We start from the raw sequence: 20,871 nt of genomic DNA on the forward strand, positions 1-20,871 counted from the left end.
TGTCACTTTTGCTAGTGTACACGAATGGCATCACGCAAGTTGATAAACCTCACCCCAGTTTAGAGCAGAAAGGAAAAGTAAGAAGGATTGTTGGGAAGACTATTAAGAAATTTCAGCTAAGCACTTCAAGAATATGAAATGACAAGGTGTAGAAAAGTGGGCACTAACTCCCAGTAAGGAAACATACCATTTCCTTGTAAAAGAAGGTGTAACTCTCACTTTGGGAAGGAAAATAAAACCACTATTGTTGCTACTTTCATGTGAATGCCTATTTTTGGTGGTGTTGGGCTTTGTTGTTTTGTTTTGTTTTTTTCCCTCAGTCTGGTGGGGCTTTGTGGCAGCATTAATTTAGAACAAATCTTTTTCAGTAAAATGATCACAAGATAACCTTATTTCCAGGCTGTACTCATTTTAGTACTGGTGTTTTCTATAAAGGCTCTAGGCCCTAACACTCCTGCTCCTTTGTCTCCCAAATAACAAATGTTTTCAGGATAATACATCATTACTGACAACAGAAATAAGGAGTAACCACAGTGCTTTCTTCCACGAGATTCCCACCCCGTCTGTGTTTCTCAAAGAACAAGAAGGGGCTACCTGGTATGGCCGAGGTTATCAGGAACAACCCAGTGTCAGCACAGCATAGGTGGAGAATTCTGCTCCTGAATAAACATGTAAATGGACTATGTTAAGCAACTGGTAAAATTAATGGAGGAGAGTAGAAAACCATCTATTACACTTGACTAAGTATGCAGGACAGCACACTACACAGAGACAACTGGCTTTTATTGTATGTACAGCAGTAGTTATTTCTTTAAAAATCCTCAGGCTTTTTAGTGATATAATAAATCTGTACAACACAGACTTCTTAATTGCACCAACTTAATTTTGTGTACACACAAAGAAAAAAATACCACAGAAGAAGTGACTATCACAGTTGAATGCTAGAAAAAAAATGTTTTACCCCACCTTGAATATAAGAATATAATACATTACTGGGAAATACAGAGTTATAGTATCGGAAAGACCTCAGATCCATCCTTCCCAGCTATTTTCACACCATGACATCACCTTGCATAGTAGCAGTTTGGATATCCTGAGTGAAATTATATTATTCACCCTTATCTTAAAGTAATTATCTTGCTATATAGTTAGAGTTGTTTGTCAACAAGGCTGTGGCTTAGCAACGTACAGAAGCATATGCTGACTTTAAACACAATAGTAAATCCACTTAGGTTCTGTGGAGGTCAAAGCCATGAGGTCAGCTGTTCCCACTCAGACTGGGAATGTCTTAGCCCAGAACTACAGTATACTTAATTCTGTACCAGGATAAGCACTTATCTCAACCTTCCCCTCTACAATTAAACTGCAATAAACTAAAATGAAAAAGACAGGTGGCTCCCACCTTGTATAGAGCTCTTGCTGCTGGTAACACCTGGAACTGAAAAAGGTGTTAAAACAAGAGCAAGACTCTTCTTTTGCTTCCACGTACACATTTGGTAGCATTTTATGTCGTTGACTTAGCTTTTTCCTATGATATTTTGCATATCAAGAACACCAAAGCTTTACAAGAAATACACAGCAGAAAGCTTTTCCTTGAAAACCACTTAGAACCAGAAGGAGATGCAGTACATGAAATGCTGCAAAATTTCACTGATGCTCAAAGCTGCTATCATTGCTGGGCAATAGAACTCCCTGCCTGAAACAAGCAGCACTGGAAGACAAGTCCTCTCAAGAGCCGGACAGTAACTACAGGTCTGTATGACCTGCAGCCCCAACCTCTCTCCCAAGCAAAGAGCAGGGGAAAAAAAGAAAATCTATCAGAAAGCGTAAGAATAAAGCCTAGTATTTATGCCTGCACAGATCATGACCTGACCATCAAGCCGAAGAAGACTGCCAAAGGTATTTTACTTTTTAAAAGAATATGAACTTTTTTCTATGACAGCATTCCTTTTCCTTTCTACTGCCTAAGGTTCACAAGTTTAATATATAGTTAGGAATGAAATGACTTGTCATTTATTTCTGGGGTGAATTGGATATGGAGTAGTGGTGACCTAGGACACCCTCCTCTTTAAAGTGACTTTTAAAGTGATCTCAGACACTTTAAGAAAGTTACCTAAGTTGTATTCACACTTGAGATTAGGTAGTTTTATTGCTTTCATCTACAAAGACAAAATGAATTCTTGCACTACTTACTTGGTCAAAATTCGTACTAAAGCTAAGGCAAATATTGGTGAGGTAAGGATGCAGGTTGTCTCCATCAAGGCAAATGAAAAGCTAAAATGCCATGAAGCAAAACAAACCACAAACACAGAATAAGAAGGTTCAGTTATGGGCAGGAAAATTCTTTAGAAAGGAAAAGCAAGCCTTCATCTCTTAGTACTCATAAAATAAATACCCCACCTTCTTTGCTGTAGAGAACATCCAGAAACACAAAAGTGTAAGAAAAGGGGCAAAAACAAAGACAGATTTCACAGGTTATTTCCAAGCTATTGTTCTAAAGTAATTAAACTGGAAGACAGAAAACAAGAAGCCTTCAGTGTAATATCATGCAGAGATTTGTTCTGCTGTTCAAATGTGTAGTTATTAACATTATGAAGACTGCAAAACATAAAAGAACAAAATTATTCCTTCCACTATCCTTCATGCAACTGCACAGGAAATATTTAGCACTGACAGGGTACATTGCAGTATTAGGTACGACAGTCTACAAATCCAGTCATCCCTACACAAACCTGTAGTGTAGCTTCCACTGGTTGTCAGGACCCAGCTCAGGCTGACCTAAATACTAGTACACAAAAAATGTATGTACTCAGATCTCTTGATCTTAAGTAACAACCTAATCATCTCAGAAGGGAGGAATGGGATTGAACATTATGGGCCTTTGGGGTTGTCACAACCCAGCAACTCAATTCTCCCTTTGTGTTTAGCACTTCAGCTTGTTTTTACAATAGGACATAAACTATTTGTAGAGGAGTAGGAAGAGGTGAGGAACACACCAGGCAGATGTGGAGGTCAAACATCAAACCAAATGATGTTTATTTTCCTGAGGAGTAAAGGCAATTAAAAACCAAGATTCCCTTTTTACCCCAAATGCCTTGCTTTCCTCATCTTAAGTCCATTCACACAGTTTGCAGTATAGAATGTTCTCTGTTCCCACCATCAAGACATGCATTTAGGCAATCACCAAGACCTTAAGAAAAAGGAACCAAAAACCACTTCAGTGTCTATCTGTTCTTTGGGATAAGCTGCAAGCAAACCCTACTCCTGCATTCTGCAAGTTATTCAGTGTTATTTCCACCCCATTCTATTAATACGGTACATTATAAAGCTTCTGTAAATTAAAATTGCAGTTCAGTAATTTAAGCAGACTTCAAGTAGTGTTACATGCTCTGTTTATATTCCCAATTCCACAACTCCATTTTCAGTGTAAGGGGGTGCTGCCCATGGAGCTCAGTCTCACTTTGATTTCTTCAACTCGAGACCAGTTGTGGTTTTCTCCTTCAGTGAACAAGATGGAGCATTTAAAACATGGCAGGGATCTGATGCCCTACCCTGCCCCATCATGCAAAGAGCTCCTAGCAAAGTCAAGAGAAAAAGTGTATGTTGAGAGAAGGTAACATCAGGTTTTTTAATGTTCATATCATGAACCACTGTAAAACAAATGAAGAAACTGAACCTCTACTTTGTAATTAACAATAAACAAAAACGTTCAAGCACATTCAAGCTGGACAAAGCTGTATTACTGAACTGGGATTTCTGAGCACATTTCAGCTCTAGAAGACTCATTTGTAACCAATTTTCAAAACAGAGAATTTAAAAATGCCTTCAAGTGTTTTCATAATAAGTAGCATGCTTAAATGTACAACTATTTGACAGTCTGGACTGCTGTACTACCACAGTGATTTTATGAGGTTTCACATAAAAGTTATTTTTAAGCAGCAGGCTCAGTTAAAAGATTCTGGCAGTTAATTTCTTCTAATCTCTTTGTTGGTAAAAAAGAACTCAAATCCCCTCTACTTTTATATTCTTTGTAAAAGCATTTATCAAAGAATCTAGAGTTCATAAGAAGTTTTGAAACATGTTTCTGTTCTTCAATGACTTTCTATTTTTGAAGAATGGTTTAAGTTGAAAGTCCAAGTATCTGCCAAAGTGTTGGATGTCTTATGGGAAGGAAAGGCGGGGGGGAAATCACTGCTAGCAAAGCAGGCACAAATCTATCATCCATTCATGTTGGTAATTTAGATGGAACGAACGTTTTTCTTGGCTAAAGAGAACAGGCTTGGTCCTTTGTCCTCAGCAGGAATGTATACGATGGAAAAGTACAGGTATGCATGAAAGATGGTACCTGTGAAATACTGACATTTCACTCTTCTTAAAAGCCCTAACAAGAACTACGCCTTTACTTTCATCAGTTTTTCCTTTTAATTTAAAGGAGCCAGCTGCAATATTTAGTAAGGTAAAAAGTAAAAAACCTCACTCAACCAACCGCTCACCACGTGACAGCACTGCTAGATCTAGAAACCAACTAAGGGAATTGTTATTGCTTTTTCTCAGTATGTGTTTGGTAAGTAAAAGAAGCTGTCTAATGAAAAGCAGTATAGGGTTAAATATGCCCTATTTATCATTTACTGCTCCTAGCCTTGCATTTGATATGATGGTTAATATACTTGTCTAACCAGTACTTAGAAGGAATTAGAGCCCCTAGGATAGGTTTTTGCATTAGCAATGCATCTTCTCACACAGGGAAGAAAAGCTACATATAAGAATTTGTAAATGTTTTGTTTGCAAGCTGACTCAAAGAAAGTTCTGGTTTTTTAAGCATAACTTATGCACAGAACATTAAACAATATGCTAAGTATCTGCATAATTTATTGATTTATGGCTAATATCAAAGGCATCTCTCCACCTACATGGACTGAAGAGTTATTACAGCAGGCTACAGTTATTACAGTAGGCTATCTTAATCAGCATTTCAGTTCTGCTTCTGAAAACTTACCCATTTCCAAATTACAATACAAACTGGATCTGGGTCTCTTTTCCCTTTCAGGCTGACTAGAAAAACAAGTTAAGACTTGCGTTGCTACAATTCCAGGCTGCAGTAAGGAAGCACAGTGGAATCTTCTCTCATTATAGTGGTTTCCTCATATATAGCAGGTATGATGTTTCAGTTAATGTAAACTAGGTGCTCACGCACAGGTCTTCCCCATCTGCACCATTCCCCATCCTCCATCATCTTCTACAATAAACCACGCAGTCCCCCAAAAGCCATCATGATACAACTAGCACTGCTTGTATTTGGAAAAGCAACTTTATAATCAGAGAGAAAAAGCATTCTGGAAAAATAAACAAAAAAATCAAGCTTTTTGTTTATTCCTGGACCACTGTATTAATAAATATCCTCTTCTGCAGGTCATCAGCCGTATTTGTATTCTCTAGCACTGCTCTGTAAACAAATGGTCAAGTGATGTGCAAGCATCCCAGCAGAGAGTGTTCAGTCTTGTATGTATGGTTCTGCCGAAGCACCATTCAGTTTGTTCTTGCTTTTGTTTTTGGAAAGGAGCTTTCTGTTCAGAATACGTGAAAGTGTGCCTCCCTTCTTGCGCGTTTCCTCTGACAGTGGCTGTTGCAGGTAGACAAGATCGTTATGTGATTGACTCATTCCTGGGTCCTTCTGATGATGTCGCCGGCGGAAAAAGAGCTTTGCGCTTTTTTTCAATATCCCACCTGCAGAAACAAAGAGTAGAGGCACAGGACACTTTAGACAGAAGAGGCTGCTTTCCTCTTGGAGCTCAGCTTTAACTGTAACTGTAGCATGACTGAAAAAACCTTTGGTCTTAACTTTTCCAGTTTAAGCATCACCCTGGTAACTATTCAAATGATGTTAGAAATCTAAGAGCGTGGTGAATCTAAAGTGAGAATATGTATGGTTTGTAACTTAGAGCCCATAATTATATGAATTCCACCTTGGAACAAGTGCTTTCAAATACTGGCAAACGCGAGCAATCATCATGCTTTCAGCCAGAGGCCCACATACATACAATACGTGCCTCTGAATCTTCCCCTGCCCCACTGTTACTCCAGCTCTCTCCCAAGTGAACACCACTGAGAAATTTAGACTCCACGGAAGTATGTATTTCTCTGCTTCTCCTTGTTCCATGCAAGTACCATGCAAACTGAATCATGACAGTGGCAGCTCTAGATCTACACATATTGACACACTTGTACAGTTAGCAGAAATGTTCAGGAGAGCTCACATATATTGCTAGAGGAGCACTAAAGAAAAAAGGAATTTTCCTTCAGTTCTTTAAGAAATGATAGTGCTGATAAGGAAGGAAAGCTACTGTGAAACATGCCTCTGAGCCATCAAATATTAATCCTCTGATTTCAGCTTCTCAAGTCAATCCACACATCTTGTGGCAGTCTCCTTCCTTACATTTCACTAGTTTCTAAAGCTCATCTGAAAGCTATGGTACTGTTCAGACATACACATGCACAGCGTGTGGTGTGGGTTGTACACTGGGTTCTCACATGTCAAACAGGCATATCCAATCTTTCCAATACAACAGAAGTACAGAGTATTTTATAAAAAGAATGAAATAGAAGAAGTAATGTTGTTCTTTGTGATTTCAGAGATCAAGGGAACTGAAGAGATTAGCCTGTGATGCAGAACATGACGGTGGCATTTTGAGGTGAAGGACACTGTTAGTGCCAGAGAACAGTTACCTGGCAGTCAACCTGCATGCAGTAGGCCCAGCCAAGCCAGACAACACATATTCTATACAAATCTGGTAGCACCACCTAGAAAAAAAATCACTAAGCATTTGCTATTTTAAAATCCTGTTAAGAACAGCAATTCACTTCAGAAGTTTGCTGAAATCCCTTCTGTGATAAATTAGGTTGCTTTATTTTGTTGTATTCCTTCCCTTGATCCCATGTCAAACCTATGATGCAGTCAAGGTAATTACAGCTGTCATCTCACCAGGGACTCAGGACTCATGTTGCCAACATCAGGCACCAGTATGCTTCTCTCTTTGCAAGCTTGGGTTGTTTTTACAGCCACTGTTCTGCCAAATTTCACCTTCCCCTTCCATGTGCCTGATGTGCAAGGCAGCTCAGTGGCAGCTGGCAAGGACAACACTCCAGGCTACTAGCCACACATCAGCCCAATGTTAAAAGAGCAACAGTTTTGTGCAGAATTGGGTAGTGTCATTGTCTAAGCAGCACCAGCCAATTTGAACACAGGAGGACCCAGGTAGCAAGCCAACACAGGAGCCTTCTGGCAGTCAGACTAGTACGTGAGGACAGTCATCTCACTGGCAAAGCTTCCACATCTTGTTCCTACAGGTTTCCCTATGAGGTTTCCCAATTCTTTCTCAGTTCAGCTGTTAATTCTTGTCACCGCATGGTCTTGATTCTGCTTTTCCCTCCGTTGCAAATGGATACAAAGGCAACACACAGACCGATTCTTTCATATGATTCTGTGCAATATATAGAATTCCATATTTGTTCCCTAAGGACTTGACACAGGCTGCATGTCATTTTGCACAGCAACAGCTGCAGAATAGGTATTTTGTGGCAGCTCTGTTGCATGCACCCAGATTCTTCTTTGTGCAGACCACAGCACTTAAGAACACATGCTTGGGATTATTACTTTGTATTTTAAGGACTAAGCACTCAGCACTTGAGAAGATGTTCTAGCATGTTTTGTCTTGCTGCTGCTGAGACTCTTCTCATGGGGCACGACAGGATGGAGGCAGAAGTCAGCTAAAAGCAACTGGAAACTGGAACTCACGGATTTGAATCTTGACCGCTCCCCTATCACCCTCTGATTGACATTTTTGGCAAGGCAGTACCACTTCAAGCCGCTGTCAACAGCATAAAAGAAACAGTGTTCAACCCCATGATACTGACAGTTGTTAATATGCAAAGACTGGGGGGGATGAGTTCTTGCTGCTGGGTGGCTTTTGTTTTAGCAGTCAGCTGTTCCACCCAGCAGTCCTGGCAGCTGCAGCTGAACCTGTGCCAGCAGAAGAAGTAGGACAGAAGGGTTTATCCATTCCAACTGATTTTCCATGCTAGGAAACAGAACCGAATCAAGAATGCTGGAAAAATCATCCCGGCGGCCTGGGACAGCCCACTGCAGCTGAAAAAACGCAGGCAGCGCTTCCCTGAGAGCAGAACAGGCTCAGCACGAGCAGCAGCCCCCCTGACACAAAAGCTCCCTGTGTTCTCAGAGGTACTGAGGTTGTTGCTACCTGGAAGCTTGCCACATCTCCACTGACACCCATCAGTTTGGTAAGTGCTGCCTGGCAGTGGCTCCAGCTGCTGTGGAAACATGCATCCCCTGCCAAGAAGGCAAGGCAGGGCAAATCACAAGCTTGGCAATGCTCGTGCTGTTTGCATGCTTAGTTCTTGAGTTCGACAGGATCCATATGCCAACTCTGCCCGTAACACCAGGATATTAGCAGAGAGCATGTCAAGAGTGCTGTACAGACTGACTGGTCTTTCACAGGCTCCTCTGCACTAGTTTAGGGTGTTCTGAAAATGCTTGTGGCGCTAGGATCACTTCTGAATCTCATTTTTGTTAATGAAGGAAGACTTCCTTCCACATCTACAAGGATACACATAGAGATAGCTTCTTTCCATTCCTTCCCAACTTCCAAAACAGTTTTTATGCAGGTGGTTTTGTAATACCTGCTGAGGTCCTGGTAGCTCTACAGGTTAGACTAGAAAAGAGGTCTAGAAAACTGTAAGCAGCGGGTTGTAAAATAAGCTTTCTGCATATGCATATCCAGTTATGGGGTCACACATGGTTTGCATGAGCAGATATTTGCTGATAACTAGATGCTACAGGAACGGGCATGACGGAGAGAGATCAGGAGGGTACATCACCCCTCCAAGCCTTCCTTGTTGTCCATTGTGTGACCCACCTGGACAGCACGACCACCAGCAGAATGACTTGTCACAGCAGATGAGTCTGCTAAGACACCTGGAGATGGGAAGGTTATTTTGGAGGGAGGAAAGAAATGGATGGGGAAAGAAGAAAACGGGTGCCAAACTATGTTTTGCTTCTGTTTTTACAATGAGTGTACCATTGTAAAGCTACATTTACTTAAAAAAATAAGACAAAAATAACTTACTGTGTAGGTAATTAACTCTGGTTGGCACAGTAGTCCTCTTAGTTTTTAAAAGGGAATGGGTAAGAAAGAGGAAGTCAGAAAAAAAACATGCAAGAGTTAAAAAAAAAGACAGTGCTAACTATAAGACAATACATACATAAGGCTTTTTAAAGCAGAAGGGGTTTGTTGTGTTTGGGTTTTGTTTGGATTTTTTGTTGTGTTTTTGTGTTTGGTGGGATTTTGTTTGTTTCTTTGTAGAGGGAAAGCATTTCACAAAACAGAAACCTTGAACTATTCAAAGCTAACAGAAGGCAGGAGGGTTGAAATGTTTTCCTATCTCGCTCCATAAAAGATACTCAGCTGTGACAAAGCAGAGATTCAAGACTTTCACAAAGAGACCTATATGTAAAGAAAGGGATTTCAGACAGTTTTAAAAAATATTTTTTCAAGATGAGACAACTGTCTCAAACATTAGAGATACTTTGCGCTTTTTAGCAGTTTTCTACTACATTGTGTTAACAGGACCTGCAGAAGCCTGATCTCCTTGCAACGTACTGCACAGGAAAAACAAAACTAGACAACAACTGACATACAAACTTCTACTTGTTAGTTTTAGAATAACAGATTAAAGAAGAGTCCAAAAGTTTTGCAAAGTCTCATTCAGCTTCCTAAACTTTTCCAGGCTCCAAAGGAGACAAATCTCTTCACAATTAACCCCCTACCCTCACTCCAAACACACCCAAAACTTTCCAATGCCTGACCATCTATGTCAAACTGATGGCTGCTGTACCATCCTGATCTATCAAGTGAAGCAATACAACTGTAAGAAGGCCAGAAAACTTCAATGCTCTAAGGGAAAGCCTTGCCGAAGACGTCCAGTGTAGGCCTTACGTGAGGGCGGATTATGATAATCTAGTAATATACTGAAGTTTTGTAGTAAATCATTTTACAGTATCTCTGTGTAAGGAAAGAAAATAAAATAATAAAGTGAAAGAGGGATGGATATGGGTGAGAAACACAACAATTTTTGCAACTTGAACATCCAGCCATGAGACTGGTGTGCCGTTCTGCTGTTCAGGGCACAGTCCACTGCACTGGCTCTTGTGTCAGCCTTCCTGACAGCCCCTGTGTTTATGACTTAGCCACAAACCAGTGCTACAACCTCAGAGGTCAATGGATTTGTAAAGGAAACACAAAGAAATGTAAGACATTTTCAAACTGCACCTATGCAGGTGTGTAACTACAATAGCGAAATGATCAGACCCCTTATTAACTTATTAGAATACCCTTTATTCTGTTTTCTTTAGTGAACTACATATAAATGAAATCAGTGAAATGGGAGAAACTGTTCACAAGGCAGCTAAGAGAGAGTGTACTTCTGCTTTAGCTGTGATGCTTCCTGAACACGCGCTTCAGTGAGGGCAGGGAAGTCTTGTGCTCAGAGATGTGAAGGAGGAGAAGAGAAGGAACCTACCAGAAAGCAACTGTGGAACCCTACCATTTTCATGTTAGTAATGAGGCTGCTAATATAGCACAAGTCCTTGTTTACAAGAACACAGATTTCATGGAGGAACTGACGATGTTGGTAGTTATTTCTGTCCCAGATAACTGGGTTGGGCTTAATGAGCTGCCCCTGAACACTGGGTAATGATTAATGGGATGAAATTTAACAAGTCCAAATGGCAGATTCTGCACCTAGGACGGAGTAATGCTGGGCACAAATAAAATCTGGGAGAGGAGTGGCTGCAGAGCAGCCCTGCAGAAAGAGATCTGGAGCTGCCGGTCAACAGCAGAGTCAATATGAGTCAGCAGTGTAAGCCCTGGCAGGCAAGGGCACAAAAACTGCATCCTGGGGTACACCAAACACAGCATAACCAGCTGGTCAAAAGAGGTGATTATGCCACGGTATTCAGTGTTGGTGCAGCCTCACCTTGAGTTGAGTGTGCAGTTCTGGGGCCTCGGATTTAAGAAGGATGTGAAGGTTCTTGAATTTGTCCAGAGGAGGGTAACAAAACTGGTCAAAGGGCAGCAAGGCATGTCCTGTGAGGAGAGGCTGAGGAATCTGGGTTTGTCTAGTTCAGAGAAAAAGAGGCTGAGGGGCGACCTCATTGCTGTCTACAGCTTCCTGAAGAGGAAAAGGGGAGAGGGAGGTGCTGATCTCTTCTCCCTGGGATCCACTGATAAGATGTGTGGGAACGGTTCAAAGCTGCATCAGGGAAGGTCTAGACTGGACATTGGGAAGCATTTATTTACCAGAAGGGTAATCAAACACTGGAACAGGCTCCCTAGATTGCTGGTCAATGTGCCAAACCTGTCAGTGTTTAAGAGGCTCTTAGACAATGCCCTTAATAACAGGCTTTAACTTTTGGTCAGCCCTGAAGTGATCAGGCAGTCAGATTAGACAACTGTTGTAGGTTCCTTCCAACTAAAATATTCTATTCTATTCTATTCTATTCTATTCTATTCTATTCTATTCTATTCTATTCTATTCTATTCTATTCTATTCTATTCTATTCTATTTCTATTCTATTTCTATTCTATTCTATTCTATTCTATTCGTGAGCCTTTCTGTTTCCTGATGGAGTGGAATGTAAGAGAGCCTGACTGCACTCTCTATGGCTGATAGTAAGACAGATTCAACCAACATCACTATCACACGGAGTTTAAATCAGTAAGAAAGGATGAACTACTACAGCGTCGCATGACACTGCTAATTACATAGAGAAAGCAGTCATTCACTCAAGCAGCGGTAAAGATCACATACCTTTAGATTTTTTAATGCTCCCAGTTTCTGAAACACTTAATGAGCTCCCAGATATTTCTTCACAGGTCTGGTCTAAGAGCGTGTTGGTGTCCCACTGTTGGCTGCCATTCTCCAAAACCCAAGCCCTGTGGGCACTTTGCTGTGGGTCAGTATCAGGTACTGCTTCTGAAGCACCTAATGATAGCTTTTCATCAGAGGTGACTTCTGCAACAGCTTCCTCCACAGTGGGTGGTACTTCTTTACAGGAGCTATCCATGGCTGCAGCATAGTCCATCATCAGCGCAGCTTCACTGTCCTGAGATAAAGAGGTCTGCCCCGTGAAAAAAAAACACAACACTGACACGGGCTGGTCTGCTGGAAAAAACAAGCCTCTCTGTAAAAGTTCTATTCTTTGCTTTTCTTTACCCTTTTATTTGTGTTGCTCAGGGCTATCAGAAAGCCACTTGAAGTTTCTTTAGCTCTACTAAAGGAGAGGAGTGTATAGCCAAGTTTTAATCATGTAGTTAAAGACACATGACTGGAAAAAAAAGTACATGCCTCCCACCTATCTCCAGCCCCACTGCAAATAATGGGATTCTCTCCTACATGTGCTGCTGTAATTAAGTTATCAGCATGCATAGACAATTTTTTGGTCCTTTTGAGAAAATAAACATCAAAGCATTTAATTTGTAGAGGGACTTTTTGTCAGCTGTATAAGGTAAACAAAAACCCATGCAGTTCCACTGCCTCCATGTCCCAAGTAGATACAGCTGGCACTGTGGCAGCTGATCCTCATTTCCTGCCTCCCATCACAGCACAGTGATGATGAGGGGATCCATGCCCAATGGCTCCATTTTCACTCAGGGATCTTTAGGGTTCCTGTGCATAACAGCAAGACTTGATAGCAAACATCCATACAGCAGCCTGCAGGGAAAGGACTACAGACAGACACCAAGATGGTGTCCCATCAGATGGGAGACTGAGGCTGTGGATGAAGAAAATCTGCAAGAATGCAATGTACTAAGTGAGAAACAGTCTTCTGTTTGCCCTCCCCCTGGAACAGAGTCCGGGGGACTAGGAGGCTTTTTGGAGGGTTTTAACAACTTTTGAAAAAATAGAAAAATCTTTTTTGCTTTTTCTGTTCATCTTCCCTCCACAGGCAAAACACAGAGGACTAATTATCCTCTGTTCTTACCTAAAATGGCCTTCCCAAATTCCTAATCATGCCACTCCCATTCAAGGATACTGTTCCTTTTTAGTTAGGCTGTCAAATCTAACAAAAACCAACACCCTCCCCAACAAACCCATCCCGATTTGGCTTAACTTGAAACAGTTACTGAAACAAACTGGCACACAGACCTAGATCCTGCAGAGGCTGCTGAATGGGAAGCAGCATAACACATGTAAATGTCACAATCAGTGGAGCTAGGTCTTTAGAGTACTAAGCATTAAATGTAAGTGTTGTTTTCTGCCCTACCTTGGACACCCCTGATATGATAATGGTGCTTTTCTTTCTAGGAGACTTCAGCTTCTGCTTTGCAGACTCACTTAACTGCCGAATGGCTGCTTCTGCAACAGGATCGGTGCCATTCAGTACCAGCAGTTCTGAAAGGCAAGCATTATTTCAGAGGGAAGAAAGAACAAAAAAGGAAAAAAAAACAGAGCAAAGAGAGGCAGAGTTTGTTCTTGACTCAAAAATTCAGAGAAATTAGTTGAAATGGTATAAACACCAGGCATACCAAAACATCTTGCAATTCACTACTCAAATATTGGATCTTGTATTTCCCTTCTGTTACTCATTCTTTTGAGAAAAGATACCTAAGTTGCACTTACAAACCCTTGCTCTGAGCACACAGGAGGTTATGGAAGCCTACACAAAACATCCAACTATTTCACTGCATTGCTACACTGTGGTGACTATAATCCAGAAGCAGTGGAGAGGTATGTCATAAAGAGCCACAGTTCTAACAGGGTACAAAGCTGATATGTGCTACTACTTCTTCAGGTAGCTAATTTGCTCTTTTTCCAGACATCCTTGCTCAGCATTTCCAGATTTGCTATGGCACTGTGACAGGATGGAGAAGGCAAAGTGGCAGTTGCTCTGCTCTTTATCAGCTGCCTCCAGAGCCTGTAAAGTGGACCTCCTTTCCCCCTCCAACTTTTGTAGAGGAATATAAAACATTCTTTATAAAATGCTCTTTAGTGACAAACACAAGTTTATTTTTAAGCATGGCCATTTTTTGGCATCTAGTACGCAAGTACTTTGGGCACAGCAAATACACACTAATCAAATTCGTCAAGCTTAGGAACAAAAAAGGCTAAGAAAGTTAACAAGACAAAAAATCCCTGTATTTAATTGTCTGAGTTGGCTCTTCTGTTAGGAGTTTTAAACTGAGCAGTGTCTTTCGTTACTGTGACATTAATGCAATAAAAGACGAGGCCTGAATAATTACACTGCCCTAAGAATCTTGGATAGTTTTGAAATTTAAGAGTATGTGTGCACAAGGGGTATGCACGCCCATGCATGCCTGCACACTCATCATAAACCTCTGTTTTTCCATCTCCCTCGTCACTGCAAAGCCCCTAGGAACAGCTGAGGGCATCCAGGACATCAGTGGCACCTGCTAAGTCTTATTGTTGCCATCGCTTAGAACTATGCCACAGCCATGGCACCTTTTCTATAGTGCTTGCTGCTATTTTGACACAATGTTTGTAATAACTACTACCTAAGTTACTGACATACCAAATGCTCCTTTGTATTTGTTTTATTTGGCTTAAACTTTCATTCTAATGAGTGATTCTTCCTGGTGTATTGTATAAACATTTCACAGAAATTCCCCTGCACTCCCATAAAAACACTGTCCATATCAACATGCACGAAGTTCTCTGAAGGTGAGTTTTCCAGTAAATGCTTCATATCTTTAATGTCATCAACAGTTATGAGAGTGAACTCAGAAGTCTATGACTATCTTAACGTTTCCCAAATTGGCTTAGTAATACCATGCTGCTTCATGGTATCAGAGTATTTCTCAGTCCAGAGGTAGCGAAAGATTTAAGTGCTATTACAGCTATTCATAGTCACTGGTTCATGTTCATCCCCAGATTTCTGCCTTTTGGCCAGTCTATTTCTCTCTCTCAGCAAGCCTTCTGACTGAGCCAGAAGCAGTCTAAATAATTTCCAGACTGTCACATCCGCACTCAAATCTATGCAATGGCACCATGTGCCATTTGCAGCTAGACTGGGTCACATCTTTCATTACTGTTCCATACAGAGCAACAGAAAGATCGAATGGTGTCCACACACAGGAGTGAAAAACATGCTGAAGATTCAGCATTGCAACTCAAAAGGTAAAATGCTCAAACTAAAACTCAGGTTTAATACAGTCAAAAGTGAATTTATAATTAAAGTTATTATCAATGCCACCTGTCACTCTGAAGGCTTTTCAACTGTGTGCCAGGTGAGTTAGGAAGGCAGACAGACAGACACAGCAAGTTTGTGTATTTGCATTATCATGAAAAAGCCCAGTGGCAGGACTGGGAAGAGAGTTCAGTCTTCCTTACATCAGTCCAGCCTCTCTTCAGATAGAGAGGAATCACAATGGCCTTAGAAATAAGTTTCACAGGGCTTTCATCTTGTGTTGTGTCCCCCATGTTTTTATAAAGCAGGAATTTTTCATTCAAAAGTAAGAGAAAAAAAAGTCTGGCTTTTCTGCAGTCACCTCACCTCTCCAAACCACAGCTCACTGTTATTTATTCAAAATTAGCAATTTAAATCACCAACTAAAAACAGAACTCTGTTACAAGACTGCCATATGTCTAACCACAGTACTTGCTAACATAAACATTTCAGTGCCTGTTGAAAGGCAGTGGCTATGTGGGTTTGCTGTAATTTTAACAGGATTACATTAATCCCATGTGCAGCAGAGAGAGATACATTCTCATTAGCACCTTTGAACACTTCTATTACCTGTATCTGAAGACGATAAAGTTTTGCTGACTGGAGCACCATGAGAATGGATAGCTTGAATAGAGAAATCCTTTTCAATCATCTTTACTTTAACTGGAGTTTTCACAGGAGAATCTAAGGACCAAGGTTTTGGTTACTGAAATTATTCAAGACACTGAATTACTGAAATTAATAAGAATGTATTATACCATTGTTAAAGCCTGTTCAAATCATGTTTGAGAAAGTTGTTTAATACAAATTCTTAATGCACGCTCTGTGGTAACCTGACCCCAAAAGACCTGTCAAGTGTAGGAATTTCTTATTTTTAAACATTCTACTGTAATATGCTAGACAACACCCACTTAAGTAAAAGATCTTGATTTCAACTTAAAAGAATGCAGTTCTTGGTGAGACTTCATAGACTGTTTAGGGGTTTTGCTTTCACACATATCCAAAGAAGAAGAATCTACTCCCGAAAGACATTCTAATAAAAAAAAAAAAAAAACTTTGTCACAAGATGATACCAATCCTCATTAGAGATTACAATACTGATCAAGGTTAGAAGGCACAGGATGGTCTGTGATCAGCAAACACTCTAAGAGTCTGATACTTTTGTCATGTGGAAAATCAACCACCAAAACCAAGCTGTTCTGCATTATCACCCTACCATGAAGATATACAGTGTGTATTAAAAGGAGCATTAACCACCTCTCTTTTAAGAACAAAGTTTCATGAAAATTAAAAACCTTATTCTGAATAATACAAATAATGCCCAGCCTTGGCCCTGAACACATCAGAGAACTCTGGACAACAGCACCTTTCCTTATATCCCACCTCTCCAACTTCTCTTGGTCCCCACAGATAACCCTAAGAGTGAACACAGGGAGAAGTGGATTTCCTCACCTGTGCTCAGTGGAGATGATCTCCCTTCCAGACGAGGTTTGGTTTTCACAGCAGTTACAGTAGTGACCACAGTCCCACAGGGCATCACAGTGCGATCCTTCTCTACCTTAGTGGCTGGCACTGGAGAAGACACCTGCCACGTCTTTAACTCATTGGGTTCTATGAAAAAGAACTAGGAAGACAAGAAAGTGTCACCTTGGAACCACAGCCAAGCAAGAAGGACACTAACATTTCTAGCTAGTACTCCTTTAATATTTTTATTAACGTTCAAGAGCCAAACAGCTAATTCTTTTGATAGACACAAGTACCATATGAAGTGTTACCATGCAATCTGAATGCACTATTACTCAGCTACAAACCACAAGGCACTGCGAGTGACAGTCCAAAGCACAAGATGAGTATTCACAAGTACTTCCTGATGTAAAAAATCCACCACAAAACCACCCGGACACGGCAGTACCTCTGCGCTAATGGATCCCAGCACGGGCCCCGGCTCTGGGCTGCTCTCACTGGCCCCGCTGCTCAGTGCAAAGCTCTGCTGGCCAGAAGGTTGTTTCCTGAACAAGTCTAGAGGTACAGTCGCCGTTGCGGACAAAGGACCTGGAAGAAATAAAATCGACAAAATCGGCTCACATCTGAGCTGTTGGTATGTCTAAAGGGTGAGAAGACAGGAGAGGAAAAGGAAGAACAGAGGCGGCTCATCGCAAGAACTGGCTCTGCACTGCAGGGCAGAAACACGGCAGTTTTCACAGTGTGCTTTCTGTTTTAACACCAGGCCTCAGCCTGGCCTAGTACTGTGCAACAGGAAAGAATGGAGACATTACTTATTTGCCACTATTTTTCCCCAGTATTTTCCCCTGCATATACTGAATGTTTAGGGTAAAAGAAAACATCTAGAAATACTACAATTAGGTTCTGGAACAATCTCCATAACCAGCTACCTGCATCTTTAATTTCAGAGAGCCCTCTGGATTCCTGGTAAACTGGTGCATCATTAACAATATTCTTTCTTAATTTCAACTTTAGAGCAAGTTCAGCATTTCTCCTGTTGCTCCCCCTACTTTATTTGCTACACTAGACTGGAGCAAACTGTTAGCAAAACTACTGCATGATTTCAGAGATGAAATTCTACTTTTCTGTTTAATTCAAAGACAAGTAGAGATCTACATTATATTCACATTACTCAGCTCTCATTAATGTGATTCTACTTTGAGTTTTCTACTCAAATTTTTGGGAGAAGAATACCTAAGATGGTTTGGGGGTGGCAGGGAGGGGAGGAAGACAATTGTCACTGCAACCAATTGCAACCTTTTTCTTCAAGAAACCAGGCTGGTAGTTACACTCTTGGTAGGATGTAGAACATTACTGGTTTTGTTTCAAAGACCCACTACTAAAGATGCTCAGGTACAGGTAAGATTAAACTTTATGCAGCAAACAATATAAATTTGCTGACTGTATACAGATGCCATTTTTTTTGCTAAAAATAAAAAAATAGTATCCAAACCAGAGAAATTTTAAGTATTTGTCTACATTTGACTTCCCAATCCCTCCAATAATCACAGATATGCAAGGTATTGCACAACTTTGTGCATCTAGATTATTCAAAATAAAAATAAATACAGTAACCCAAAATTAAACAGAGTCCATTTGTATATATTACTTTTTAACTGTGGCTTAGATAAAATATTATGACCTAATAAACTATTGGCCAAGCCTTCATCTACTATCACAAGACACCATAAGTATGGTTATTTTTTTAATCATCGGGTATGAAGACCTTCAGCCAACATTTTCCTGAACTAAGCTGAATATAACTGATAGTACTAAACCACAGAGAAATAGGTAACTGTCAAAAAGTAATATTTCTTTTGTTTGTTTTAACTTGAAACCTCACATAAGAAGGAAAAAGCAAACAGATCCAAGATCTGAAATGCAGTTACTATATTTCTAGCTACAGCAAAATTCTGTGTCAGTAAAATAACATGCAGTGTATATGAGAATTTATGCAGTTTTGTCACCACTTCAATAAAGCTCAAGTAATGAAGTACTTGGAGCAAGTTTACAAAGCTCATGCAAACACCTAAACATGCTCTTTGGTCTCAGCACCCACCTACCCTTTACCCCCACTAGGAAGGTAGTGCTTCTCCAAATAAACCAAATGCAATAGAGTAGTGGAGTTTTCTTGCCACTAAAGGCTAATTGTAAGCTACAACAACAGAATCAAATAGTAAAAATTTTTCAGCCCCCATGTTTTATACCTAATCCAATATAATCAGAATTAGCGTATTTTATACCTGGTAATCGCTAGGCAACGTCTGGGGCTTGAAAAGGAACGATTTAGGATTAACACCCATGACTCCCCTTCAGTCACAGAAAGGTTTAGAAAGCTTAACTAACAGTGGATCTGTTAGAAGTTTAGAAACCTGAAAAATCAGGATATCAGCCAATGGAAGACTCAGTATGTTGACAGTCTAGAAAGAAACTCAAGGTTTCTCTATAACCTTAACTCAGAGGAGGAGAGAGACATGTGAACAGTAGATTCTCTCTTCTGTCCATGATTACTGATGGAAGCAAGACTGTACACATAGACAGCACTTAACCCAGGTCAATCAGTGTTGCCCAAGAACTCTGCAACTTTCCATGGATTCCAACTCCGGGACCTACATTTGAGGACAAGCTCAGAGAATTTAAAAACACAAACTTAAGCCATAAATTTTCCCCAAGCTGCCAGTTTTGTACAAGTTTGGCTGGCTGTTTTCAGCTGATCTCCACTCCACAGCTGTTCGTTCTCCCCCCAGGCTCCCTAGAGTCAGGCTTAAGGCATACCAGATTTCACTGCCAGGACATGCCAGCAGAAGACATCTATGTCTTAATGCAGGTTCAGAAATCTGTCAGTTGCTTTTTTGACTGCGCAGCCAGGTAGGACTTAAGGACTCACGTCAACATTTAGCAATGCTCATGCTGATCATGCGAAACAATTCAGTTTTAATACTTACTATCCAACTTCCCATCTTCCACTATCTGCAGTTGCAATGCTTTTGATTTGGCACTTAGTTCCCTGTGAAGTAAATGAAACTTATGTTAGGTCTTTGCAGGTAAGCAGATTTTCCTTCTCACTTAGGTTTTCCTCTTTCCCATTCTGGTTGCCAATACCCAAACGTTTCCTGGCCCGCACCAAGCCAGCCAGCACCGCTTGCTGACCAAGCTGGGCGGCAGCACCGCTGGGTATGCTGCATGCGTAGCATCTTTTTCACCTCAGGTAAGACTGACTGAAGGGATCGTAAGTCAGAAAACCACAGCCTGGTTCCCTCCAGGACTGCTGCACATGGTCAATTTCCTAAAAATTCTGAGGCTTTTCTTCTCCTCAGTAGCTGACAAACACTGCCCTTCAAGCTGATGTTGGTCCCTCATCTGACTGCTACACCACAGCGCTAAGAAGCTACTTTTTCCTGGCAGGATCAAATTTCTAAGTCAAGATCCCAGAACAGGTCCAATCAACAACCTATTCAAAGCTGTGGGATATCCTGTCAAAGCAGGAAAGTGTCCTGCAAAAGCAGGATATGTGCAAGTAAACAAAAGTAGTTACAGTCTAAGGTGAGAAGAGTAAGTAAGACTCAAGGATGTTGCAAGATAACAAGAACTAGTTTCTTTTTGACAGAACCAACATGAACTATCAGCAGAATTACTGGCATATGCAGTGCCTCATAAGATAGTCTAGACAATAGATACAACACAGGGAGATTCCAGCTAGACAAAAGAGGGAAATTTTTCAGGACGAGAACAATCAGCCATCAGAATAGTCTCCCCAGGGAAGCGGTGAATTCCCCAACATTGGACAATTTAAGATTCAGCTGAACAGGGTGCTGGGTCACCCTGTCTAGACTGTGCTTTTGCCAAGAAAGGTTGGATCAGATGGTCCTTGTGGTCCCTTCCAACCTGGTTCTATTATTCTATGATTTGATAGAAAACCTTTCCTCTAATTGAAACAGTGAAGAAAACTGAGTAACTACTGAAGAACCTTCCAGTAAAACTTGATTTTATAACCTTCTCAGTAGGTGCTCTGCCAAAAACCTTAAAGGCGTATATGTATGTATTTTATTTTTACGCCTTCATTTCAGGACAGTGTGATCTTCGTTACAGGCATCCCATCTCTGTTAGCT

At 40.8% G+C, this 20,871-nt stretch overlaps 1 protein-coding gene across 3 annotated transcripts in view; it reads right to left on the reverse strand.

The window, feature by feature from the left end:
- Nucleotides 1–762: 762 nt before the first annotated feature.
- C2CD2 (C2 calcium dependent domain containing 2) overlaps nt 763–20,871 on the reverse strand; it is a 43,386-nt gene continuing 23,277 nt past the window's right edge. Inside the window, exons 8-15 of one of the 3 annotated variants that reach the window (XR_011740104.1) lie at nt 19,708–19,769; nt 17,172–17,311; nt 16,712–16,883; nt 15,830–15,943; nt 13,340–13,467; nt 11,884–12,193; nt 4,997–5,724; nt 763–3,575 (exon numbers count right to left, since the gene is read on the reverse strand). Coding sequence is in view for 2 of the 3 variants with exons in the window: in XM_065861423.2 (XP_065717495.2) it covers nt 5,492–5,724; nt 11,884–12,193; nt 13,340–13,467; nt 15,830–15,943; nt 16,712–16,883; nt 17,172–17,311; nt 19,708–19,769 (1,159 nt within the window). In the remaining variant the exon portion in view is untranslated. Of the gene's footprint in view, nt 5,725–9,140; nt 9,178–11,883; nt 12,194–13,339; nt 13,468–15,829; nt 15,944–16,711; nt 16,884–17,171; nt 17,312–19,707; nt 19,770–20,871 lie in introns of all 3 variants that reach the window. The other 2 variants (XM_071811466.1, XM_065861423.2) reach the window with 2 other exon arrangements.

Source organism: Patagioenas fasciata, chromosome 1 (genome assembly GCF_037038585.1).
Source record: "Patagioenas fasciata isolate bPatFas1 chromosome 1, bPatFas1.hap1, whole genome shotgun sequence".
Lineage (NCBI taxonomy): Eukaryota > Metazoa > Chordata > Aves > Columbiformes > Columbidae > Patagioenas > Patagioenas fasciata.